Genomic DNA, 27,666 nt, shown 5'->3' with positions numbered 1-27,666 from the left:
GTTCTCTGTTTTCTTCTTTTGGAGTTCAGTTGTTGTCGTAAATGTGATATTTGTTAGAGAATGTCAGCATCCTTGTGAAGAGTTTGAGTGTTTTGCTTACTGAAGGAGTGAAACTATTACAAATGGATAAGAGAACCTGCCAATGTTTTTAAAATCTCATTGTTCAAATAGTTTGAGACTTTCATAGGCTATATTTTGTTGCTGATTGATGTCTTAATTTTTAATAACTTTTATTCTTGTAGTTGTTGCCTTCTGATTGGGTTACTTATATTCAATTAGAGGCAAACTTTTCTTCATGCTTTCTTTTGTTTTGGATACTCAGATATTGCAATTTTTGTTCTTGTTTTGTTCATCATCTAGGTATTCCAATTTGATTTTTGGTTGCATACATTTTCAGATCATTTGGAGGTTAAATGACAGACGTGTTAAGCTGCATATTTCCTTACATGTTTTTATGTACTTATTGCAGCTGCACGAACTAAAAATTATAGTGGCACTGAATTGGAAGGTGTTGTTAGAAGTGCTGTCTCATATGCCTTGAATCGACAGATAAGCTTCGATGATTTGACCAAGCTCTTGGATGAGGAGAGCATAAAAATCACTATGGATGATTTTTTGAATGCTCTTCATGAGGTTGGACCAGCTTTTGGTGCATCAATGGATGATCTTGAACGACGCAGGTATATTCAAGCTTGACATTGTCTCGGTTGAAGCTGATTCCACATCCTTGAAAGCAATTCTACTTGGGGATGTTCAGGAGGGACTACAGATTTTTGTGCTCTGAATTTTGTTAATGTTACATAATGTGGCATTATCTTTAATGTGCAAATGGCTTTCAGGCTTAATGGGATTATCGATTGTGGTGAGAGGCACAAACACATCCAAGAGAGAGCCTTGCTTCTTGTGGAGCAAATCAAAGACAATCAGAGCCCACTTGTTACATACCTTCTGGAAGGTCCAACTGGCAGGTAAATTTACAACCAGCTTTCTAATTGATTAATCTGACTTTTCTGCCGATTCAATCTGCTATTTATTCTTTTATGTCAGTGGAAAAACTTCAATGGCAGCTACAATTGGTATAGAGAGTGATTTCCCATATGTCAAGATGGTAAGTTGTGATATTATTGATGAAAGAAAAATAATTACGTCAGTACCATCATGTTAAATGATTAAATCCTCTCATTATTAGATATCTGCAGAAAGCATGATTGGCCTCGGTGAAGCAACTAAATGTGCACAAATTGTCAAGGTGAGTTGAATGCTAGAACAATTTTAGTAAAAGTTCTCAATTTATTAAATTGTAAATGAAAAAACATTTTAAGTATTTATCCTACTAATTTTGTCCATGCATTAGTAATATCCTACTAATTTTGTCCATGCATTGTTTCTATCTGGGTTGCAAGATGAGTTACTTCCCCCTTTGCAAATGCAGATGCTGCACTCTAAAGCTATTATTGAAAATGAAATCCAAGAACCCACTTGGAATATTGCCCTGTAATAAATTCCATGAGATATCCAAGAATTGCAGTTGAGATAATTGCCCAAGACTGAAAGGGATTGACCCACTTAACTTATTGCCATGAATGTTAAAGTTCCATAACTGAGATCCTTGTGGACATTTAGACAAACCATCAAGTAAATTTGTTAGTTCTCCACCAATATTATTCAAAGACAAATCAAGAGTTTCCAAGTTGCATAGATCACCCAAACTCAATGGTATTTGCCCCATCAAGTAATTCATTGATGCATCAAAATACCTTAAGTTGCGAAGATTACTCATGTTTTCTGGTATTTGACCAGAAATATTATTATCAGATAGTAATAACTCCTCCAAATAGATGAGATTGCAGAAAGCATCCAGTATGCGTCCAGAAAATTCATTAGATGACAAATCCATAAGTAACAAGCTAGAGTGGTTGCCCAGAAAATTTGGTATACTGTCCAAAATATCCATTAGATGAGAAATCCAAATATAATAAGCTAGTGAGGTTGCCCATACTCAGAGGTATCTCTCCATTGATATGATTCCGAGACAAATCTAAATGCATCAAGTGGATAAAATTGCTCATGCTATTATTCCAAGGTTCTTAGCTGAACCTTTTAGCTTTAATTTTTTCCCTTTCCTTGTTTGCTTTATTATTATATGCTATAGTTATTACAGGTGATCAAAAGCAGATATGTGAGACTGGCCTTGGTTTAGTTTCACAATATTGTTTGACAAATCATGTTTTCAGGATAAGTAAACAGTACCTTGCCAATGTTGGCCTTTAGATCAATGGAAAGGTGAGTATGGGGAAGGTGGATCTATTTTTCTTGTTATGCTTTATGTTACTAAGGCTTGATTCATAGGTTGGAGGAAGGGGTACAGTTCTTGCCGATGCATTGTCAAGGCGCATTCCTCTTGTTAGCGACTAACCAACTATAATATTTGGTGTTGACGTAACCTATCCTCATCCTGGGGAAGATTCTATCCCTTCTATCGCAGTTGTAAGTAATTTTGTCAATCTTCATTTCTTGCTCTATGTATAGTTTCCTTGATATATCCTTCCTATCTTGATTATATTTGGTTTGTCAGATTATTGCGTCTCAAGACTAGCTCAAGGTGACAAAATATCCTGGATTAGTCTGTGCTTAGGCCCATCAAGAAATCCTACAAGTTGAAAATTGTGATGGGACTTGGGTTGACAATAATTAAGTGCAATCCTACATGGCATGAACCACCATCACAAGTTTCTAGTATTTTGGCTATTGTTTATTAGTTGTAAATGGAGTCTATTTGTTTATTTGTATTGGGATAAATTTTATTTGAACATGAGATATGTTTCTTCTTTTGTGATTGTAATTCTTGTATAACTAACATTTTGAATGATATTAATGTGGGGAATATTCTTTCTTGATTATGATTCTTTATTATATATTTAAATTAAAATTTGATATATTGGTATTAAAAGATAATAATTTAAAAGACAACGGTTTAAAACCGTTATTATTGTCTATCACCCTCAAAGACAACGGTTAAAAACCGTTGTCGTAGCCCCAAAAATGGTTGTAATTGCAGTAAAAATGCTCTAAATAACAACGGTTTTAAACCGTTGTCTTTTCATTCAAAGACAACAGTTTAAAACTGTTGCAAAACTGTTGTCTTTTCATTCAAAGACAACGGTTTAAAACCGTTGTCGTAACCCCCCACTTTTAACAACACTGCCAATTACAACGGTTTTAAATGGCCTACGACAACGGTTTTTAACCGTTGTCTTTTAATGTTTTTGTTGTAGTGTCTCTTTTTTTTTTGTTGTGCTAGATTTTTTAAATGGCCTACTAAGAGGGATATAGCACTACACCCCCTCCCCTCTTCACTGGCGAAGTCTTTGGTTACTGGAAAAGTTGAATGGAATACCACCTCAAGACGTAAGTCGAGATGTGGATAATCATCCAGACGAGATTTGCTTATCCCACCGAAGATGGAGTTCTCGTCCCGTGCGACAAATGGGATGCACCAATAAGAAAAAGGATCGAGGCTGACACAAAGGCTACCCAGACTCTACAATGCAGGCTGACAAAAGAAGAGCTGAACTGAGTCGGCTAGTTCTCAAGCGCGAAAGAATTATGGGAGAAGCTGATCGAGTTGCACGAGGGAATCTCAGACACCAAGGTAAGCAAGTGTGATTTAATTTTAAATAAATTGTATAACATAAAAATGTAGGAAGATGAATCGGCAAGCCAACTTCATGTGTGGATTCAAGACCTCCTTAATGGTCTTCACGCAATTGGACAGAAGGAGGAGAACCGCGATATAATCAGGTATGCGCTCAATGCATTTTCGAGGAATACCTTGTAGGCATCAATGGTAGATGCTTACAAAGTATCCAAGGGCCTTTATTTAATTAGACTAGATGAGTTTTTTTTCTCAATTTGAACTTCATGAACAAACTAATACTACTCAGACCGAGAAAGATATTGCTTTGATTGCAGGAATAAGCAGAATGCAGGAATCAAAAGCAAAGCGCATAATCGAACCCGAATCCGAAGATGAATCAGACTCAAAAGACGACGATGATGAAATTACAGCCGAGTTCGTAAAATTGGTACGAAAGATGTGCAAAAAGAAGAAAGTAACTCAATTGAACACGAAGGCCAACTCTAGAGTTACCTGCTACGGCTGCAACCAGAAGGGACACTACATGCCGGAGTGTCCGAACCAGAAGCAATGAAGAAGGAAGACCTTGAAAGCAACGTGGTTCGAGTCCTCTGAAGATTCTGATAAAGAACATGAGCAAGCGAGCTTCCTTGCTCTACCAGTACAAGCATACATTGCCAAAATAGAGTCCGAATTAGAAATCAGAGCTTAATCGAAAACATAGTCTGAAAGAAGCCACAGATCCATATCCATTTCCGAAGGGCCAAATAATATTATAAGTTCCCTAATTTCTGGTACAAAATTTATGAATTACAAAATTTAGTTTTATATTTGTTAAGAAAGTTGGCAAAATCCAACCTCCGAGTCAAGTCACTCCAAAAGGAGGTAACAATCCTTAAGGAGGAGACTAACCTAAGTTATTTAACTGAGTGAGTTCAAAATGGAACTTCAGCCCAAGTCCAACAACTTGAGGAAGAAAATTTCAATTTGAAAACTCAAGTTAAAGAACTTAAGGATACGTTGGAACGGTTCACCTTAGATTCCAAGAATCTTGATCTGATTCTTAGAAAACAAAGAGTCATTTACAACTGATCTGAACTTGTATTTAAGGCTAAACAAAAATACATATCTTACTTATCACTTGTAAATAAAACAAATAGAAAATTAGTCTAAGCATGGGTCCCCAAGTCAAACTTGACTAACCAAGTTGGACTTGGTCAATATTGGGTTCCCAAGGATCAAATCCACTACCTTGATAGACTTTATCGAGACTATGATCTAGGGGGAGCTGATAGAAAGATCATTTTTATCAATAGATAGATTTGTTTGATGCTTGCTTTACTGCTTTCAATATACATGCTTAGACTAGGATAGATAAGGACATAGGCTTGATTCACACTTGACTAGTTAGACTGAGGGGTTTCAGAAAGGAAATTAAATATCCAATTTCTTTGAAAGGCTTTGTCTAGAAGTGGTGGATGATCCCATACCCAAGAAGGCCTAGTGCCTCACCACAGCTTGGAAGTCAATCATTGAAATAGATATTTAATTGACTAACTATAAAACCTTACTCTAACTCAATTGTAAATCGATTCTTAGATTGTAATCTAAATTGAAGATAACATTAACCATCTCACAATATCCTATAAGGTTCTCTGGTTGATAATTTAGAAAAATAATGAGATAGATCTGTTGAATCGAGACCACGCTAGAGGGGGGGTGAATAGCGTTCGTGGCTATTTCTTTCGATTCGTAAAACAAACGAGTAAAAGCGCAGCGGAATAAAGAGATAACAAACACAGAGAGACAGGAAGATTTACTTCGTTCGGAGCCTAAAGCGACTCCTACTCGAAGGCCCGCGATCCTTGATCGCTTTCCGTGGGCAACAACTATAAGCACGATAAAACTATTACAGATTAACTACAATTTAAAGCAATAAACAGATTATACCGACAACAAAAACTAAATCGAAGCTCCGGGTTGTCGGGGTGTCGTTGCAGCACTTTCTGGATCGAGTCGTTAGCAGCTTGTCGCAGGGAGATTACTTAGATTGTCGTTGTTCTCTGTGCTGCACCTCGACCCTTCTTTTATATGAGGTTCCGGGCGCCTGGATCCCTTCCGGGCGCCTGGAGTGTGACGTGGCCAACCAACCAGGATGCTCCACGTGTCAACTTCACGCAGGGGATAAACTTTGGTCCCGGGCGCCCGGACAGCCTTTTTCCAGCAGGTTCCTCACCTGCAAACAAAAGTTAGTCCGAGCAAAATCCCCTGCAAGACAGTGTTAGAATAAGACAAAACATCGTAAAGAAGAATTGTGGTCTTGATTGTCAAGTCGACGGATTTCCAACCGAAATCCTAGGTCGACCAGCGCCCTCATTCCCTCACGGGAACGCGTCCTCACCTACTCCACTCGTGAGATTTACGTTGCGGTCCGATCCTCCGGATCGTGGACTTTTCTCAAGACTCGATGCTTGGATTCTGCTGGACATCCGCTTCCCGGCTAGTCCAGACTTTCACCTGGTTCACGACACCAGGACTTTCCACCTAGGGTTACCACCCCCTAGGACTTTTGCCTGAAGCCATCGACCTGCCAAGACTTTCCGCATAGGGTTACTACCCCCTAGGGTTTTTCCCTTTGCCTAACCGCAGCTAGGACTTTCCTGAAATACTCATTCAACCATGTTAGATTACAACAACCCTTAACTTTGAATCTTTTGCCATTATCAAAACTCAGGTTCGATCGTCGGATGCTTCCCGCACCAACAATCTCCCCCTTTTTGATTATGGCAACCCAAATTCAAAGTTAAGTAAAAAAAACAAATGCATAAGTATATTAAGCAAGCTTAAGTATATAAATTCAAATGAACGCCTAACTTAAGCTAACACTTAAACTTTTGTAAACTTTTTGTGAAGCTCCCCCTTAATACAGGGTTTCCTTTTTCTTTTGAGTTTCTCTACATTGAATTTCTCTACTCTCCCCCTTTGCCATATATCAAAAATGAGCTAGTTTTGAAAAACTTAATTTTTCAAGACAGAATTAAAAACATTTTAACTTAGGCAAGGAAAGTGAAGGACAACACCTTAGAATTTATTTTGTTTGAATAGACATAGAAAAACATGAGCTCTTTTTGAGTCTATGGAGTCTATAGAAAAACATTGGTTTCCAAAATTTTCATAGAAAAATTTTCAAAATACAAGTTTCAACTTCAGAGATTTTCAAATAAATTTGCAAGGAAAAATAATTTTTAAAGCTTTAACAACTTAATGAATTTTCAAAAGGGTTTAAAAAAAAAATTTCAAAGACATATCTGAAAGTTAGAAGATATTTGAAAGTTAAGTTTGGAGAAAATTTTGATAAAACTGCTTAAGGAATGATTTTGAGATAAATTTCAGGAATACTTAAGGCAAAGGAGAAGAGATAACCTTAATTTAGTTTTAGTAAGGTTTCAGTGTTCTAAAGTCCAAGCATGAGTCAAGATTTGGTTTTGATCAGGTATCAGAGCCCTTAAGTACAAACATGCTTAAACTTTTAATATTGCCTCCACCAACTGTCTAACCATTTAGCTACTTGCTGATTGCCTAGAGGGCAACAGTGTTCACCTGGTTAGTCAAGTCAAGTCAATTGATCCAGTTAGATTTGACTAAGGCTGGAAGACTTGATTTGATTACTGTTAATTATGTATTTAATGTCCAGACTCATATTGATGCACAGAAATAAGCATTCTTGAGTCCAGGCTGTACCCTATGCATCTCACACCGTTCTATGTTTTACAAACACAATCAAGGTAAACCTAGGTGTTTGTGAGATGCTCTGGCTGAGTCCTGGGGGAACATGTTTTCTAAGGGTAAATCCTAGGCTAAATCCAACTTTTGAAAGTCTAGCAAAGTGGGGATTTTGGAAAATCAATTTTGCCTAGAAGTTAAAAAAAATAAAGAATATAAAGTTATAGTATCTATTCTACCCAACACATACCTATTTGTCTTCTAAGTGAGCTGAACTCAAGTTCAGGTAAGGGTTTTGTGAAAATGTCAGCTAGGTTTGATTTTGACTCAACATAGTTGAGTATAATATCACCCTTAGCTACATGATCCCTTACAAAATGATGCTTCACCTCTATATGTTTAGTCCTTGAGTGATGAATTGGGTTTTTTGTTAGATTTATTGAGCTTATATTATCAATTGAAATTTTCGTTTTATGATAATCTAGATGATAGTTTTTAAGAGTATGCATCATCCATAACAATTGAGATGCGCATTCACCTAAGGCTATATATTCAGCTTCAGTGGTAGATAAAGCAACACAATGTTGCTTTCTACTTGACCAACTTACAAGGGATTGCCCTAGAAATTGACAACTGCCACTTGTGCTTTTTCTATCTAACTTGCATCCAGCGTAATCTGAGTCAGAATAGCCATGAAGGTCAAGAGTGCAAGTTCTAGGGTACCAGAGTCCTATATTTAGAGTACCTTTAATGTACCTAAGTATTCTTTTAACATAGGTTAAGTGTGACTCTTTTGCACAGGATTGGTATCTTGCGCACATACCTACAGCAAACAATATATCAGGTCGGCTTGCAGTTAGGTACAATAAACTACCTATTACACTTCTATAATATTTTGGGTCTACTGGTTTTCCTACTGGATCAGAGTCAATATTGATGTTGGTTGCCATTGGAGTGTTTATTATCTTTGAATTTTCCATGCAGAATTTTTTAATTAACTCCTTAGCATATTTAGTTTGATAAATGTAAATTCCATCTTTAGTTTGTTTTATTTGTAAGCCTAAGAAAAAAATTAAGTTCACCAACCATACTCATTTCAAATTCACTTTCCATTAATTTAACAAATTCTTTTAGAAATTTAGAGTTAGTAGATCCAAAAATTATATCATCAACATAGATTTGGGCTATGAATTGAAGATGTCTTTTTCTACAGTTTTTACGAATAGAGTTGGATCTATTTGACCTTGGTTGAAGCCTTTGGAAATTAAGTGATTGGACAACCGTTCATACCATGCCCTAGGGGCTTGTTTAAGTCCATACAAGGCTTTTTTTTAACTTAAATACGTGAGTAGGATTGTTTAAGTCTTCAAATCCTGGGGGTTGGCTTACATAGACCTCTTCTTTGATGAAACCATTTAAAAAGGTTGACTTAACATCCATTTGGTATAATTTAAACCCTTTATTTGCTGCATAGGCTAATAGCATTCGAATGGATTCGAGTCTAGCTACCGGTGCATAGGTTTCATCATAGTCTAATCCTTCAACTTGACTAAACCCTTTGGCTACTAGTCTGGCTTTGTTTCTTATGATATCACCCTGATCACCCAACTTATTTCTAAAAACCCATTTGGTGTCTATTATTGATTTATCTATGGGTTTAGGTACAAGGTCCCAGACTTGGTTTCTTTCAAATTGGGCTAATTCCTCCTGCATAGCTATGATCCAGTCTGGGTCGGGTAGTGCTTCTTCTATTGTTTTAGGTTCGATTCTAGAAATTAGGGCAATCTGACTATGGATTCTATAGGAAGATCTAGTTCTGACTCCTAGGTTTGGATCACCCAAAATTTAGTCAGGTGGATGAGAAGTACTGGCCCTAGTTGGTCTTATAATCGGGTCAGGGGCTGGTTCCTCTGGTTTATTAAGGTTTGGTTGAATTTCATCATCTTCTATATTTCTTGGTTCAACATTCACATTTATATTTGATAGATTATTTTCTTCATCAAATATTATATTAGTTGTTTCTTCAACTTTTAGGGTGTTTTGATTGTAGACTCTATAGGCTCTACTATTTGAGGAGTATCCTAAAAATATTCCTGGGTTAGATTTGGGTGTGAATTTTCTTAAATAATCTTTAGTATTTAAAATATGAACTTTACACCCAAATATTTTTAAATAGTTTAAGTTAGGAATTTTATGATAATATAGTTCATAAGGGGTTTTCTTGTGAAATTTGTTGATTAAAATTCTGTTTTGAATATGATTTGCAGTATTTATTGCTTCAGCCCAAAATTGGTGATTTAAATTATATTCATTTAACATAGTTCTAGCGGCTTCTTGTAGTGTTCTATTTTTACGTTCCACTAGACCATTTTGCTGAGGGGTTCTAGGACATGAAAATTCATGTAGGTATCCATTTATTTTACAAAATTGAGTAAATCTATGATTTTCAAATTCTCCCCCGTGATCACTTCTTATTCTTTTAATTTTAGTATCTTTTTCATTTTCTATTAGTTTGCAAAAATTACTAAATATTTCATAGGTTTCATCTTTTGTTTTTAGGAATCTTACCCATGTAAACCTAGAATAGTCATCAATTATTACTAAGCAATACTGGTTCTTGCTTAGTGACTTGGCTCCATGTGAATCAAATAGGTCAAGGTGAAGGAGCTCAAGTAACGAGTTGGTTCTTTCTATATTTGTTGATTTGTGTGTTGACTTAGTTTGTTTTCCTTGTTGACAAGCATTACAGATTGAGTTTTCAATGAATTTTATTTTGGGCAAACCTCTAACTAGACCATTATGACTCATTTTTGAAATGAGTCTAGTGTGAGTGTGACCCAGTCTTCTGTGCCACAAGTCAGTTTCCTCTTCCTGTGTTATTAAACACTTTATTGAGGATGTGGGTAGATTGATTGAGTACATATTATTTTTCCTAAGTCCCTTAAGTGTGATTTCAGGATTTTCAATATTTTTGACTAAGCATCTAGCTTTGTCAAAAGTGACTAAGTATTCGCTATCACACAATTGGCTTATACTTAGTAAGTTGAAATTGAAATTTTCAACTAACAGAACTTTTCTAATAATAAAATCGGAGCTGAGTTCGATATTACCTCTTCCGATTACTTTAAGTTGACCATTGTTGCCGAATGCAACTGATCCTAAATTTTTTAGTTTGAGCTTTGAAAACTTCAATTTATCTCCAGTCATATGTCTGGAGCATCCACTATCCAACATCCATTGATCCAACTCCTACACATAAAGTGAATGAATTGGTTTCTTGTTAATGGATAAAAAGATAGTTTGACTGAAGTGGACTCCTTAGAATTTTATCTTACCCAGGCTAAGTTAACAATAATTGGTCATATTGTTGCAATTGTTTAGAAAAGTGTTTTAAAGTTTTTTTTTTAATTATTATTATTAATTTAACTTGATTAACATTGTTTAGGTTGGAGATATTTGAATTAATTTGATTTTGAAGGATGTTTAACTTAACTTTAAGTAAGATTTAAAATTTAGTTTGCTTAGTCATCTCACCCGATCTAAATTGTCAATCAGGGAATCCTATAATTGATGTGAGATGATTTATTGTTGAATTCAGAGGTCTGGCTTAACTTTGTGTTAGATTCAGGTTTAGCTTTGGGTTCAACAAGTAAGCATTCTTTGGATAAACTTCTGGGCTATGGTGAGTCACAAGGAGCTCATTAAAGTAACCATGCCTTCGAGATTTTCCAAATAGTCCTACCCACTGAACTTAATACTAATCCTTGGTCTAACTAGTTAGGATCCATTTAAGGGTAGCTTCGGTCAGTTCCACTTGGCCAAATGCACCAGGTCGAAGCCATATCTTCCTAGACATGCGATGCCCAAGCTTCCCTAACGTACTATCATCCAAAAAATTTCACCAGTACTGTGGGTCAAGTTAAACCTAGCTCATTTTACCTAACCTTAATTACCCTGCCGGGTGGTCTACTCTTGGTTACCCTTATCGGGTATATTAAGTTCGGAGGTGCCAGATAATCTGGAGCCTTCCTTTTAATTTGATTTAATTATTTAATTTCGAATTTTGAATTTCATTTAATTCTTGAATTTAATTTTTGAATTTATAATTTTAAATTTTGAATTTTGAATTTGAATTTCGAATTTTGAATTTCATTTTTGAATTAATAATTTAATTCTTGAATTTAATTTTTGAATTTATAATTTAATTTTTGAATTTAATTTTTGAATTTATAATTTAATTTCGAATTTTTGACTTTTGAATTTTTGAATTTATAGTTTAATTTCGAATTTTGAATTTCATTTTTGAATTTATAATTTAATTTTGAATTTTGAATTTCATTTTTTAATTTATAATTTAATTTTGAATTTTGAATTTCATTTAATTCTTGAATTTAATTTTTGAATTTATAATTTTAAATTTTGAATTTCAAATTTGAATTTCGAATTTTGAATTTCATTTTTGAATTAATAATTTAATTCTTGAATTTAATTTTTGAATTTATAATTTAATTTCAAATTTTCAATTTGAATTTCGAATTTTGAATTTCATTTTTGAATTAATAATTTAATTCTTGAATTTATAATTTAATTTCGAAATATCATTTTTCTCTTTGCTCCCCCTGGATCACGGCCTCGATATGGTCTATCGAGGTAATGTATTTGATCCTTCGGGACCCAGTATTGACCAAGTCCAATTTGATTGATAAATTTGGACTTGGGGACCCATGCTTGGGCTGTGTTACTACTTTGTTTGTTTATTAAGGATAAGTAAGATTTATATTTACTTTTATATCCTAGCCCAGTTCTATTGTAAATGGCCCTTTGTGTCCCAAGAATTAAGTCCAAGTTCTTGGAGCCCAAAGAAAACCATTCTAAAGTAGTTTTTAAATCTTTAACCTGATTTTTTAGACTTGAATTTTCTTCCTCAAGTTTATGAACTTGAGTTGGAAATTCAGTCTGATTCTGGTCAGGTAAGGTTTTAGTGTCAGCCACTTCTTTAAGGACAGATACTTCCTTTAGAAGTGACTTAACTTTCAGGTTTGACTTAGCTAATTTGCGCAATAAATAACTAACTAAAATGTTTAACCGGGAGATACTTACAGCGGGGTCTGGTCCTTCGGAAACGGATACGGATCCGTGGCTTTGCTCGGACTCTGCCTCGGACTCGCTCTCGCTTCCGGATTCGACGATTTGGCCCCGGGCCATTAATGCGAGTAGACTCGTCTGTTCGAGCTCGTCGTCGTCGTCCTCCGATGAAGATTCGTCCCATGTTGCCTTAAGGACCTTTTTCCTTCTTTGCTTTTTGACTTCCTTCAGGTTAGGGAAGTTGGATTTGATGTGCCCTTTTTGGTTGCAGTCGTAGCATGTAACTTCAAACTTCATCTTTGAGTTCTGTGAACCTTCCTTCGTTTTTACTGCCTTTTTTAGATCTCTTTTGTTGAAGCCCTTCGTTTTGTAGAGCTTCTTCACGAGGTTTACCAGCTCGGTTGTAATTTCAATGTCTTCAGCGTCTGAGTCTGGTTCAACCTCCGACTCCGGTTCCGTTCTTCGTCGTGATCTCGGTTCCCGTGTTCGACTTGTACCTGCAACCAACGCAATACCTTTCTCGGTTGGCTGTGCATTAGTCTGCTCATGAAGTTCAAATTCACAAAATAATTCGTCTAATTTTATTGAAGACAAGTCCTTGGAAACTTTGTAGGCATCTACCATTGATGCCCACAATGTGTTCCTTGGAAAAGAGTTTAAAACATACCTTATGACGTCCCGATTCTCTATCTTCTGTCTGATTCCGTGAAGAGAATTGAGGATGTCTTGGATTCTCGCATGTAGAGAACTTGCCGTCTCGCCTTCCTACATCTTTAGATTATATAATTTATTAAGTAAAAGATCTCTTTTAGTTACCTTGGTGTCGTTAGTGCCTTCGTGGAGTTCGACTAACTTTTCCCAGAGCTCCTTTGCGGAAGAGAACGGGCTGACTCTGTTGAGTTCTTCTTTGGTAAGGCCGCACTGGAGGGTGCAGGTAGCTTTGGCGTCGGCTTCCACCTTTTTGATTAGAGAGGCGTCCCACTTCTCGCAGGGGGTTGGTTTGTCGTCGTCATCGGAAGGTAGCTGAAGTCCCGTCTTAATGATCATCCATGTTTCGAACTGAATCTTCAGATACGTCTCCATTCTTCCCTTCCAATAACCGAAATCATCTCCGGAGAATAGTGGGGGACGAACAGTACTGAACCCCTCTTGTTGAGCCATTTGTAATATGCAACAAAAACAACAAAAATATATGTTCCAAGACTACGTCTTGGATTAGTAGTGCGGGAATAAAGAATAGTAGTAATAACGAGCTCAAGTGGTGTTGCACCAACTTCGGGCAAAAGCCGATTCGATAAAAGAATTAGAATAAAGCTTTAAGGCTAAATTCTAATTGACTCCGAAAAATATAAAATCGAAAGAAAAATTTGTTTTGAAAGGTGGTTGCACCAATTCAAAACGACCCCGCTCTGATACCAATTGTTGGATCGAGACCACGCTAGAGGGGAGGTGAATAACGTTCGTGGCTATTTCTTTCGATTCGTAAAACAAACGAGTAAAAGCGCAGCGGAATAAAGAGATAACAAACACAGAGAGACAGGAAGATTTACTTCGTTCGGAGCCTAAAGCGACTCCTACTCGAAGGCCCGCGATCCTTGATCGCTTTCCGTGGGCAACAACTATAAGCACGATAAAACTATTACAGATTAACTACAATTTAAAGCAGTAAACAGATTATACCGACAACAAAAGACTAAATCGAAGCTCCGGGTTGTCGGGGTGTCGTTGCAGCACTTTCTGGATCGAGTCGTTAGCAGCTTGTCGCAGGGAGATTACTTAGATTGTCGTTGTTCTTTGTGCTGCACCTCGACCCTTCTTTTATATGAGGTTCCGGGCGCCTGGATCCCTTCTGGGCGCCTGGAGTGTGACGTGGCCAACCAACCAGGATGCTCCACGTGTCAACTTCACGCAGGGGATAAACTTTGGTCCCGGGCGCCCGGACCTGTTCCGGGCGCCCGGATCCATCCCGGGCGCCCGGACAGCCTTTTTCCAGCAGGTTCCTCACCTACAAACAAAAGTTAGTCCGAGCAAAATCCCCTGCAAGACAGTTTTAGAATAAGACAAAACATCGTAAAGAAGAATTGACAGTCTTCGGACTGTCCGAGTCTGACTTCGGATTTCCAACCGGAAATCCTAGGTCGACCCGACGCCTACTGTTCCCTCTACGGTCAGGAGATTTACCTGTTGCCAGTCGATCCTCCAGATCGACTGAACTTTTGCTCAGCACTCGATGCTTCCGGACTTTCTGCTGGACATCCGCTTCCCGGCTAGTCCAGACTTTCACCTGGTTCGCGACACCAGGACTTTCCACCTAGGGTTACCACCCCCTAGGACTTTTGCCTGAAGCCATCGACCTGCCAAGACTTTCCGCATAGGGTTACCACCCCCTAGGGTTACCACCCCCTAGGGTTTTTCCCTTTGCCTAACCGCAGCTAGGACTTTCCTGAAATACTCATTCAACCATGTTAGATAACAACAACCCTTAACTTTGAATCTTTTGTCATTATCAAAACTCAGGTTCGATCGTCGGATGCTTCCCGCACCAACAAGATCTAGGTTTAAAAATATAAAGTAGTTAACCAAATCCAAATTAATTAAAATTAATTCAATTAAGTTAACTTAATTAATTTCAATTAATCTTAATTTTAAAATATTATTTATGTAGCGACCCAATTTTCCCTATTTCAAGTTCTAAAAGTCCATAAAAATATTTGGAAATACTTTTAAAATATTCTAGAGATTTTTAGAAATTTTTAGAGTATTTTTACGTAATTTTTGGAGGTCGTTTAGTAGGGTTACAAAAAGAAAGAATTTTAAAAAAAAATGTTGAAGGTGAGATTCGAACCCACGATCTCGGGTTGGACTGACCCAAGCAAAACCGGCCCCAACCAGCTGAGCTAAACGGTTTTGTTAACCTTATATGGTGAGAACTAAGTTTATAGCATAGTTAATGATTAGGGAATAAATTGGGAAAAAGTGCGCGGCCGAGGGATTGAAGCCGAGACCCTGGACTCGGTTAAAACCCAGCCAACCAACCGAGCTGCGCTCGATTTGTTAATCATATATGGGAATCAATAGACTTAAGGTATAGTTTTGTTTAAACCTAGTATAAGAAAAGGGATTTAGGTTTCTTTTCGGAAAATCAACATTTTCTCAAAAACATCTCTTCTCTTCTCGGCTGCGTGACGGCGACAAATCCACGGGCGAAACCGCGGCGTCTCCTAGGGTTTCCTCCGGCGCCGGCGAAGCTGTTTTCCGGCCAACCTCATCCGTGGTGGTCATCCCGACAGAGAGGAGCACGCGTGATCACAAGAGGAAGCCGAGAACTTCATCTTTCCGAAGCCCTAGAGTTTGTCCCGATTGGTTGTAAGTCCAAGCAAATCACGGTGAGTTGCTTCTCACTTGCAGTAGGAGTTGTTCCGCGAGTTTTGATTTGCGATTTGTTTGGTGTTCCCTTGTTTGTTCGGGTTTTACTGTGAAGCATGTTTAGGGATTTTACTTGCTGCCGTGTACTTCAAAGAAGGGAAGAAAAAAAAATATAGAATGGGTTAAGTATGTGGTTTAGATCTCTTTAGTTTCAAACAGAGCAAGGATTTTGTGTTTTGAATTAGCTACCATGAATAACAAGGGAAGAAAGTAGTAATTCAGTTTTTCTTGACTAAAATTCCTGTTTGTCACCTTGTTTGGCATGTTCGGTTTATACAGTGCCCTGCAAGTTCGGATTTTTGTGCTAAGCAATGAACATAGAATGGGTTAGATAAATTTCTTTTAAGCATGTAGTTTGGTTCATTATCATTGCTTGGTTTCAGTTCGGGTTGTTGCTCACTGTTGCTTACAGTGAGCATGAGGTATGTTTGCCATTTTGTGGGTTACTGTTGTTATACAATTGATCAGGCTTAAGAATAATTTCAATTGGATTTCCTTCTTTCTTGCTAACGTTACTGCTGTTGGGTTTTTGAACAGGTTTTGGTTGAAGCATGAGTAGATTTATCCTTAGGTTCATTTGCTACTTTTATAAGCCATGAACATAAGATAGCTTGATTAAATTTTGGAGCATGTAGTTAGTTTTCACTTGCTGATAGTAAAGCATGAGCAATTATCCATTTGCTAATAACTAAGCATGATCAGTTTACCATTTTGCTAATATTCAAGCATGAGCAGATTTCTTTTCCTTTGCTAATAGATGTGCATGAGCAGATTTGTTAAGTATAGTATACAGACTTTTAATAAGCAGATTTTTATAAGTATAGCATGCAGATTTTTATAAGTATAGTATGCAGATTTTTAACAAGCAGATTTTCATAAGCATTGCTTGCAGATTTTGATAAGTATTGCATGCAGAACTTCAATTTTAGGACAGATTTTTATTAAGCTTAATATGCAGAATTTTATTAGCATAGTAGGCAGTTTTTTTGGTTTAAGCATTTCAAAGATAGAATTTGCTTAAACATTTCAGTTTCTTTTAAAAGAAGTATTCTTTTAGAAGTATTAACAAGTATAAGAAAGCTAAAGAAAAGAAAGAAAAGGCCAAGGCCTTAAGTAGATCCTAAAGTCGAGATTTTAGGGATTTTGGCACACAAGGTGCTTAAATAAATGCCAAGGCATTTTATTATAAGAAGTATTTAAAGATAAAAAGTATTTTACTTTTAAAGGGCATGTACCGGACACAAGGTCCAAGGGATGGGCTCCAAGTTGCCCCTAGGCACAAGGCCTAGAAGTATCTTAGTAGTTTCGGGATTAGCTACCTCGATTCTTATTAAGAATGCGCGCAAAGTGGTACAATGCCGGGCCCAAAAGAAGTTTATTATTATTTTGAAGTATTAAAGTATAAGTTTTGAAACAAATGAAACAAGCTTCAAATATGTTTAGAATTAGAAAGTTTAGTTTCTTGTTATTTGGAGCATGCAGTAGTAGTTTTATTTGTTTCTTGCTATTAGATTATTCAGCATGTTTAGTTTTATTTGCTTTCAGCATGCTGTTATAGTTTTATTCTTATGAGCCTGTTTAGCTTTACATGTTTAGTAGTTTTACATGTTTAGTAGCTTTACATGTTTAGTATGCTTCTTTTATTGGTTTATGAGCATGATGAGCTACACATGTTTAGTATTTCAGTTAGCATGATTCCTTTGCTATATATGAGCATGAGTAGTTTTATATGTTAGCATTCAGTTTTAGCATGTTTTTATTTATATACATGCATATCGAGTTTTTGTGAGTAGATAGCGCTCACTAAGCTTTATGCTTATAGACTGCATTTCCTCCTACTGCAGATAAAGGAAAAAGCTAAGGTATGAAAGGAAGGCGACAAGGTGGTGGTGATGAAGGTGTGTGATGGCTGGACTATGGAGAGATCAAGAGTTTGCTATGGAGTTGTTGAAACTTACCTGATTAGAGTTTCCTTTTCTTTTCTCCTTAATGCTATGATGAAGTTGAGATTGTAATTGAGTCTATTCCGCACTTTGTTATGTTTTATTGTTGGAGTGTTATCTGTTTACTATTGCTAGAGTAGTTTCATTCTTCTTATTGAGTTATTATACTGCGTGGTTGAGTGATTATACGTTCCAGCCGCCTGTGGCTGAGTATATTATGTTTGTATTATGGGAAATGGTCACCGGTACAGGGGAGACTCTGTCGAAATTTTTCGGTAGGGTTTTCCTAGAGATTTTTAATAAACCGGTTAAGTAGAGTAGTAGATAAGTAACGGTCACTCTTAGAGAGTAGTAGTAGTAGTAAGAAGTGTGGTCGTTACAATTTATAAAAGCATAATTAATTTCAAAATCTTACTTAATTTCATAAATAATTTCAAAATCATAATTAATTTCAAAATCGTAATTAATCTCAAAATTAATTTTAAAATCATAATAAATTTTAAAACTCTTAATTATTTGATTATTAATTTTAAAATCATAATTAAATTTCAAATTATTAATTCTTAGATTTTCAAAATCTTAATTATTTTTAGAAAATAATTAATTTTCAAATCATAATTAATATGTTCAAACTTAATTAATTTTCATTATATTTTTAAAATCTTCAAAATTTTAATTATTTTCAAATATTTAAATCTAATTAAACTTATATTTTAAAATTTAAAATTCAAACTCATTGAAAATTCAAACTTATATTTTAAAATCTCAATTTCAATATTTTTAAATATTGATAAAATTAAAATAAACTTAACTCCATCTCACACAAACTCGTAAGTTTTACATATTTGATAACTTAGAAAGCGTGAGATGGAAAATTAGGAAAATAGAAAACTACCTTGGAAACTTAAAAAAATAGATAATTTCTTTTATCTTATACATGCTTGGACTCTAGGATCCTCAAAATATTTTTAAGGCATTAATCAAGGGGTAGTTAAGGGAGTCAAGTTAAGTTTTTTTTTTTTGTTTTGAAAAGTTAAAGTATTCTTTTTCAAAATTTCAAAGTTAAACTTTTCTTTTTACTCTTTGAAAAGTTAAAAATTTTTTTAAAAACAGACAATTTAGTTTTCCTATTTAACTATTTTTTAAATAATTCTTAAATATTTTATTTGAAAAAGTAAGTTTAAATATTTTTTTATCTAGAAAAACAAGTTTTTTTTAAAAAAAAAAGGGTATTTAACTAAGCTTCTTATCAAAATTATTTTTAAGCTAAGTATTTAACTAAATTTTTTTATCAATTTTTTTAAAACTAAGTACTTAACTAAGTTTTTTATGAAAATCCTTTTTAATCTAAGTACTTAACTGAGCTTTTATCAACATCTTTTTAAAACTAAGTATTTAACTAAGTTTGGATCAAATTTTTTGAAACTAAGCTTTTATCAAAATCTTTTTTTAAGCTAAGTACTTAACTAAGCTTTTTATCAATTTTTTAAAAAAGCTAAGTACTTAACTAAGTTTTGATAAAGTTAAGTATTTGATAAAGTTTCTTTTTAAAAGAATTTATCCTCTTAGCTAAGTATTTTTTTTACAAGGAATTCTTTTTTAAAGTTAAATGTTTTATCAAAATCTTTTTCAAACCTAAGTGTTTATCAAAATCCTATAAAAGTTAGGTATTTTCAAAGAAATTCTAATTTATCTTGGTGTTTTTTAAAGTAATTATTTTCAAAAGCTAAGTTTAACTAAGTTTCTTTTCAAAAGCTAAGTCATTTTCAACTCTTAAAAATTAACTAAGTTTCTTTTTGCTACCTTTCATAAGGAACTTAAAGTTAAACATTTTACTATATTTACATGTTAAATAACCTTTTCTCTACTTATTTTTCTTTTTGATATATGTCAAAGAGGGGGATAGAGATTAAAGTTAAGTGAAACATAATCTTTGTGAAAGGGGGAGCATAAAGTTTTTTTACAAATTATTGTATTTATGCTCATGCTAAGATTCCTTAATTATTGTTATATTTTACTTAACTTTGAAAGAGAGAGGTTAAAGTTAAGTGAAATATAATTTTTGTGAAAGGGGGAGCATAAATTTTTTTTTACAAATCATTATATTTATGCTCATGCTAAGATTCCTTAATTATTGTTATATTTTACTTAACTTTGAACCAGGTTACCATAATCAAAAAGGGGGAGATTGTTGGTGCAGGGAGCACCATATGATCGAACTTGAGTTTTGATTATGTCAAAGGGTTAAGTTGTCTTGTATCTAACAAATTTGAATGAGATTACATGAAAGTCCTAGTGGATTCTAGGCAGGTAGAAAACCCTAGGGGGTGATAACCCTAGGTCCTAGGGGGTGGTAACCCTAGGTGATGAGAAGTCCTAGCTGCTATTAGGCAAGTGAAAAATCTTAGGGGGTGGTAACCCTAAGCGGAAAGTCTTGGCGGGTCGAGCGCTTCGGGCAAAATCCTAGAGTCGGGGACTGTAGGTTAAAATCTTGGTGGTCGCGGACTGGGTGGAAGTCTGAGCGGGTCATGGAGCGGACATCCAACATGAATATCGGAAGCCTCGGGCACTGAGCAAAATGTCCAGTCAGTCTGGAGGATTGATTTGACAACAGGTAAACTCTCCTGAGAGGTAGGTGAGAATGTGTTCCCTGGCGAGAGAACAGTAGGAGAAACTCGAAGTCAGAACCGGAGAGTCTGATGACTGTCAAATACTTATATTTATATTTTATTGTGCTAACTTTATTTTGTAGGGTATATATTGTGTTTGGACTAACATACCTTGTAGGAAAGGTGAATCACAATAAAATTGCTCGGATGAACAGCGTCTGAGGCGCCTCCGGGACTGTTGGATGCGCCTCGGGCTCCTTGGCTGCAACTACGCAGGAAGCAGGGTAGAAGGCGCCTTCTAAGGATGTTGAATGGGCCTCGAATGCTGGATGGAGGGTTCTCTCTATGGAGCTTGGAGGCGCCTTCAGGTAGATAAGCAGCGGATGCCGCGGAGGTTATCAATGCTACGATTTCAAGATAAGTATCCCTGTTGAAGGTACCTCCTATGGATGCTGGAGGCACCCTCAATGGGCTACTTAAGGCAGTCTCAAGAAGAGGCTGGGATAGACTTGATTTCAGCAATCTTTCTACTGTGCACTGCTCAAAGGATGATCCAACAAAGTCGTAACTCGTCTTCGACAACCGGAAGCCTTAAATTCCCTCTTCTTAATTACTTGTTGGTATACTTTTAATTATTGCATTAAAATTATACTTCAAGTTGTAATTTTCTGAAGCTATAGTGATTGACTATTGAAAACACTCTTATGTGTGGGTCTTGGAGTAGGAGTCGACAAAGGCTCTAAAGCAAGTAAATTCTTGATGTTTGCGATTGATTTCTATTTATTCCGCTGTGTGTTTACTCAATTTTTTAAAACGAACGAATTAACCATGAGCACTATTCACCCTCCTCTAGCGCTTTACAATCCTACACAAGCCAACAAAATGTCAGTGCTTAGAAATCATAGGGGAGTCCCTGGCAAAGACCCTCCGACACTCAAGTCAATACAAGTCCGGAGGGGTGAATGAAGAACAACAGAGAGTGTGTGCTTGAAAGTAAGTTGCAGATGTTCAAAGAACATATCTTTTCCACGGAGAAGACTCCCCCATTTATATACCACCTTACATAACCTCTGCAATCATGAGGTGACGCAGTGTGTCAAAGTTTATTAGGTAAAGGAAAGTGTACAACATAGGCAATATGCAATAATTATCCAAGGAATATTCCCTTTACTCAAATATATACCTCTTTTGTTATTTATAACTTATGTCATTGCTAAGGTTGTTGGAGGAATATGCTGTTATAAATGATCTGTTGATGCAGACAAGATGATCTTGAAGAAACTTTCAGAACAATATTATCTGACAGATTGTTAGGATTCTCTGCTTATATTGTTGGCTGCATATATCCCGGATCATAAGGTCTATCGTCTTTATGCATGTTTTCTTGTTAAGCTGTTATATTAGGTATTGAAGACTATTTAGCAATCCACTCAGGAGATGATATCGAGAAATGATATGATGCCTTGGACACATTGGAAGTCTATTTGAAAAACAATATACCAACCTATGCATGCTAGAAATCCATCCGGTCAGTAATATGAATCTAAGTGCGTTAGACCCGATTGGTATTTTGTTCGACCGGGTGTATAACAAGTCTCTAGAGAAATGCTATGTTGAGCCAAAGTGCCTTAGGCCCAGTTGACCCTTTGTCCAGTCGAGAGTATAATAATTTATAGGTGAGGTGCACCTGACCTTCTAACCAGAGTTATGTCACTTATGCATAGAAGAGATGGGTATGAAGTCATATAAACCATTCAATTTTATTATTGAACAGATATCCATAGGGCTGATCGGTGATCAGATCGATCGGACGTATGTAGAGAGGCTCGTTCAAAGTAATGAGTTTGACCCTCCCTTTTGACCAAGTCTATGGTTGGTTAAATGTGAGGTAGGTCGATCATTCCGTCAAACTTGTAAGGGCGACCGTCTTGAAACTCGATTAGCTATTTAATGACCAAGCACGTTGTCTTTATAGTTTAAGGTAAAGTATTGAAATTTTTATGTTCGACCTACTTAAGAGTCGGTCAGCTTTTTTCCACACAGCTTGAAATCCGACCAGACCCATCTAACGAGCCTTAGCACTGGGCAATCAATCAGAGCTAGATGGGAAGATGTTCTCCTCTGTTGATTTTGACCGCTATGACACCTTGATTTTGACCATCGCATCACTTTCTGAGTCCGCTCATTATAACCCGTATCAAATAATAATAATTTTCATTATTTTTTATTTTTATTAACATTTCTTTAATTTTATAATTTTTAAATTTTTAAAAATATATGAATAAATTTAGGAGATTATTATGAATTCAGCGTAAATTTAAAAAATAAATAAAAAAATGAAATAATTAAGTTTTAATTTTTATTTGTTTTTTTTTAATTTAATTCGATTTAGTTTGGTTGAATTCAATTTAAATAAAGAAAATTAATATTTTTTTTCTTGTGAAAATGGTAGGGTATAATCAAAAACAAAAACAAGTGCGCCTTTATCAAATATCTCAACTCAACTTTAATAAATGCGCCTTTGTTAAGAAATCGATCGTCTCACGGGATGTTAAGCGGCAGACTTGCTATATCAATTTTCGACGGAGGGTTGTTAAGAAACCAATCTTATTTACCCGGAAATAAATTGTGTGTATATCTTTTCAAGTTAGACTACTCCAGCGATCTATTGCTGCCGGCCGTCGGCAGCATCTCCATGTTCCATTGATACTGTCTGAAAATCAGAAGGTGGAAAATTATGAATGTAATTGTTATATTAACTAGGTATAGATCGTGTCCCGCTCTACAAAACAAGTAACGTCAGTGTCGAACCAGGAAAGGGGTCTCCAGCATTGGCCTTCCGACGCTCAAGTCAGTCACCGGAACTGTAGAAGAACGCGGAGCAACAGTAACACAAGCGCAAACAGTGAATAACGCGTGTACCTCCGCCGTTGTATGGATCCCCTTTATATAGAACCCTGGTGGACAACGTGCACACTTCTCAAGGCATAGACATGTTCTCCAATATGTCCTATGAAAGGAATTGTCAGGAAAGTGCATCTGATATCATACCTTAACAAGACATGCATATCTCTGACAAGACAGTAGAAACTTTCACCGTACGATCCGTCTGTTGACAATGCCTTGTGTCCGCGACATTGTCTCCCAAAAGGATATTGAGAGATACGTCATGGATCTCTCCGCTCGGCCGAGCGACTACCTCGCTCGGCTGCGACTCCTCCGTTTGGTCAGTCTCAGCTGCTCTTCTTTGCAGTGACTGAGTATAATTGTTTATCCCTCCCGATCGGACAAGCGTTTCAGTCTCTTTAGCGTTCTGCCGCTCCGCACTGAGCATCTGACGATCTTACCATATTATCCTAAGCTAGACGGATGGATAACTCGGACAAGTCTCACGCCGATTGGACATTGTTTACCCCAACCGACCGTTGTAGCTAACCTCCTCTCGATCACCATAGGTGAGCCCTTTGACACTCTGACATTGACCACTTTAACTTTGACCTCGACCTTTACAGTTGACCCATACTGTGCGGGCCCCCTTTTATCACTGCATCATCCATCAATCTTCTCTCTGCTTATCGCCCTCCTCCTTCTCTTCTCCTTCTTCCACCTCTTGCGGCGGGCATGTCATGATAAATCAATGGCCAACCAACCCCATTGTCGTTGGGCCTCTCTCTCATTGGAACCTCCTCTAGTTCGGCTCCGAACCCCATCACTCCCTACAAGCACTCGCTAAGAAGTACAACCCTGTCATACTCCTCCACTTAGGTAAGACCCTCGATCGTTATCGTCATCTCCTCGCCAGCGACCTCTCCTTCGCGTCCCGCTCGAACTCGAGCATCGCCGATCGATTCTTCTACCACTCGCAGGAGGTTGGCTTCGGTAAGTACGGCGAGCCGTGGCGCCAGATGAGGCGCATCGCCATGCTCCACCTCCTCAGCCAGAGGCAGGCGCTCGCCTTCCGCAAGGTCCGCGAGTTGGAGGGGGCTGTTGTCCTCATCGCCAAGATCTGCGTTGCCGCTGGCCTAGTGAACCTAAGCGACATGATCATTGACTTCACGAGCATCCTCATCTACAGGCGCTCAGCTATATTAGGTATTTTAACCAAGCAAAATGTAACATCTTTCAAAGGAGAGTATTTTAACCAAGTAAATTTCTTAAACTAATAATTTTAGAAATTGTCAATTTTAACTTAATGGATACTCATTCTTAATAAATTAATATGACCCATCTTAATATAAGTTTGTCTAATTTTATTACTTTAATTAAGAAGATATTTATATATCAAATTACGTATGTCTAACCGGCTCAAAAGAACTAACATCAACATCAATTCTAGTAAATTTTTTAGGTTGTTCATTACTAAAATTTGAGATATTAATATTAGATGGCAAATGCTCCTAACTTGTCTGCTCTTTTGGTTTAAACTGAATTGATAATCTTTCTTTTCTTCCTTCTTTGATTTTTTTTTATTAAAGTGAATAAATGTATAAATTACCTAACCAAAAAAATCTAAAAATTTCCAACAAACAATTATTTTCTAAATTTTATAATTATTTAACTTTATTATTTCTAACTAGAAAATTCTCAACTAAAGCCCAATAATAATTATAAAATCAATAATTCTCAAAATCACAACGAATTAATTTTTTTTCAAAATTTAGAATAATAAATTTTTAGGCTGAAAAGCTAAATTTTAAAATTTATAAACATCAACCCCTAATATTATCACAACTTAAATACTCACAATTAAATATTCGACATAATTTTAACGTTATCAAATTTTATCTCAAAGTTGCATAATTTTAGAACTTACAACGATAACTAATCAATAAATAATATTAATGCGATATATGAGTTGAAAATTGAACTAAATCAAATGAGTGAAACTCTCACTCGAGACGATCCTTAAGTTGACTGATACAAGCTCCAATAGAGCTTCTAAACTCTCAAAATTATAGCTAAATCCAGCGAGCAAGATTTTTAACGATTGATTGATAGCCTGAAAAATCTAAATCAAGGATCTGGAATCAAGTTGAAACTCCTAAAAAATGATGTAAAATTGATTTGGATAGGAGTAAAATGGTCATGCGGTGGTTTTGAGCACAAAATTTTATTTGTGATTGAAGACTGCATGCAAATTTCTCCGTATGTTTTTCAGTCAACTCTGCCATATTGTACAATAACAGAGTATGATCTCGGATGCCTAGGCTTTGAAGGGCTTTCCTTGTAGAATCAGACTCGATTTCTTTTGCATGATGAGCCCAAACACCTCATCCATCTCCATCTCGTCGGAGCTCATCCCGTCGGGCATCTCCCAGTCGAAATAGTACAACAAGCTCGCGAGGACAACCTCCAGAGCGACCATGGAGAACCCGATGCCCGGGCAGCCTCTCCGCCCTGCTCCGAACGGCAGGTACCTGAAGTCGCTCCCCTTGAAGTCGAGAGCACCGGCACCGGAATCGCCCAGGAACCTCTCCGGCAGGAACTCCTCGGCCTTGTCCCACAAAGCAGGATCTCTTGCGATCGCCCAGCCATTGACGATCACCCTCGTGCCCTTGGGGATGTGGTAGCCCTGGAGCTCGGTGGTCTCCATGGCTTCTCGAGGGAGCAACAGAGGACCTGGGGGGTGCAAACGGAGTGTCTCCTTGAGCACCGCCTTCAATTGCTCCATCCCTTCTAAGTCCTCTTCTCTTATTTCTTCTCCTCTGGGTCCGACGACTCGCCGGATCTCCTCTTGCACTTTTGCCATTTCTTCGGGGTGCCGGATTAGCTCTGCCATTGCCCATTCTAGCGTTGATTTTGATGAGTCAGTTCCTGCAGCGACCATGTCCTGCAAAAGGAAGATATACATGTAAAACAGAGGAAGAAGATCTAGATAACGACGCAGTCCAGGAATGCGTCCAAAATGACGCGGAGAGAGATATTTTACCAAGATGATGCCTTTGATGTTGTCCATGGTGAGCGAAATGTTGGTGGAAGAAGAAGAGGCGGCGGCGTCGTCTTGATCGCCCAAAGAGAGCAAGATGTCGACCAGATCCATGTCGTCGGCGGCGATATTGACGGTGAGCTTCCGCCGTTGATGCTCAGCTATGACTTTCTCGAGCAGAGCGTCGAGCTTCAGCCCGATCTTCCTCGCTCTGCCGTCCAGGCCACTCAGCCAATCGATCCAGGCCAGCCAGGGGATGTAGTCGCGCACCGGGAACAGGCCCATGATCTCCATGAACTCCCCGAAGAGCTCCCGGATCTGGCTGCCGCCGCCCTTGGCGTCGGCGTACGTCCGGCCCAGCGCCACCCTGCAGATGAGGTTGCTCGTGAAGTCGATGATCATGTCGCTCAAGTTCACCGGACCTCCGGCGGCGGCGCGGATCCTGGCGACGAGGGCGGCGGCCTCCTCCTCGCGGACCTTTCGGAAGGAGTGCACCTGCTTCTGGCTGAGGAGGTGGAGGACGCCGATGCGCCGCATTTGGCGCCACGGCTCGCCGTACTTGCTGAAGGCCATCTCCTGCGAGCGGTAGAAGAGTCGGTCGGCGAGGCTCGAGTCCGGGCGGCTGGCGAAGACGAGGTCGCGGGTCTTCAAGACCTCTTGGGCGCCCTCCGGCGAGGAGACGACGACGGTGGGGAGGCGGCCCAAGCGGAGGGCCATGACGGGGCCATGCTTCTCGGCGAGCGCTCGCAGGGAGCGATGCGGGAGGGAGCCGAGCTGGTGGAGGTTCCCAAAGACAGGGAGACCCGGCGCCGCAGGGGGATGGTCGAGCGATGATTTCTTCGACCGCGTCCACCGGAGGCAGAACACGAAGAAGAGAAACCACGCGACAACGAGCAAAAGGGAAGACTGATAGAACATGCCGCCTGAGGAAATTAATAGATCGCCGGATTATTCCAATCAAAGTGATTCGAACAAACTGCTTATGGCCCCCAAATTTATATCATTGCGATCGTGCTTGCTCTCGTCATCTCTTACGATCGATCGAGGAATCGGATAGCCTGAGAGGCAACGATATGAGGGCGAGGTAGACAGTACGGTCCTCGATGCTTGCGGCGCGGCGCGGCACGGCACGGCACTTGCGGGCTCGGGTACGTGGAAGATCGAGTATATTCCAAGACAGGACGTACTTGGAGAAAAATGTTCTAGGGCGATAAATAAATTTGACGTTATAAAAATTTATTTATATTCATTTAACGGGTGTATATATATAATTAATTAAATAAATAAATTTGAATCATTTATATATATATATTTATC

General features: G+C 37.6%; 2 protein-coding genes across 2 annotated transcripts; one reads left to right on the top strand and one right to left on the bottom strand.

The window, feature by feature from the left end:
• The first annotated feature begins 23,541 nt into the window (after nucleotides 1–23,541).
• LOC121973006 (cytochrome P450 71A24-like) lies at nucleotides 23,542–25,616 on the top strand. The gene is made up of 3 exons (XM_042524605.1): nucleotides 23,542–23,649; nucleotides 24,116–24,515; nucleotides 25,582–25,616. Exons 1-3 carry the CDS (start codon nucleotides 23,542–23,544, stop codon nucleotides 25,614–25,616), a joined length of 543 nt encoding a protein of 180 aa, XP_042380539.1.
• On the bottom strand, nucleotides 25,401–27,085 carry LOC121972042 (cytochrome P450 71A1-like). The gene is made up of 2 exons (XM_042523632.1): nucleotides 26,353–27,085; nucleotides 25,401–26,253 (listed from the first exon to the last, which is right to left on the bottom strand). Exons 1-2 carry the CDS (start codon nucleotides 27,064–27,066, stop codon nucleotides 25,627–25,629), a joined length of 1,341 nt encoding a protein of 446 aa, XP_042379566.1. The 5' UTR covers nucleotides 27,067–27,085; the 3' UTR covers nucleotides 25,401–25,626.
• Between the last annotated feature and the right edge of the window lie 581 nt (nucleotides 27,086–27,666).

The sequence above is a fragment of the Zingiber officinale genome, chromosome 4A (assembly GCF_018446385.1).
Source record: "Zingiber officinale cultivar Zhangliang chromosome 4A, Zo_v1.1, whole genome shotgun sequence".
Taxonomy (NCBI): domain Eukaryota; kingdom Viridiplantae; phylum Streptophyta; class Magnoliopsida; order Zingiberales; family Zingiberaceae; genus Zingiber; species Zingiber officinale.
Note: the sequence above shows the minus strand (reverse complement) of the source record. Positions and strands in the feature narration are given on the sequence as shown.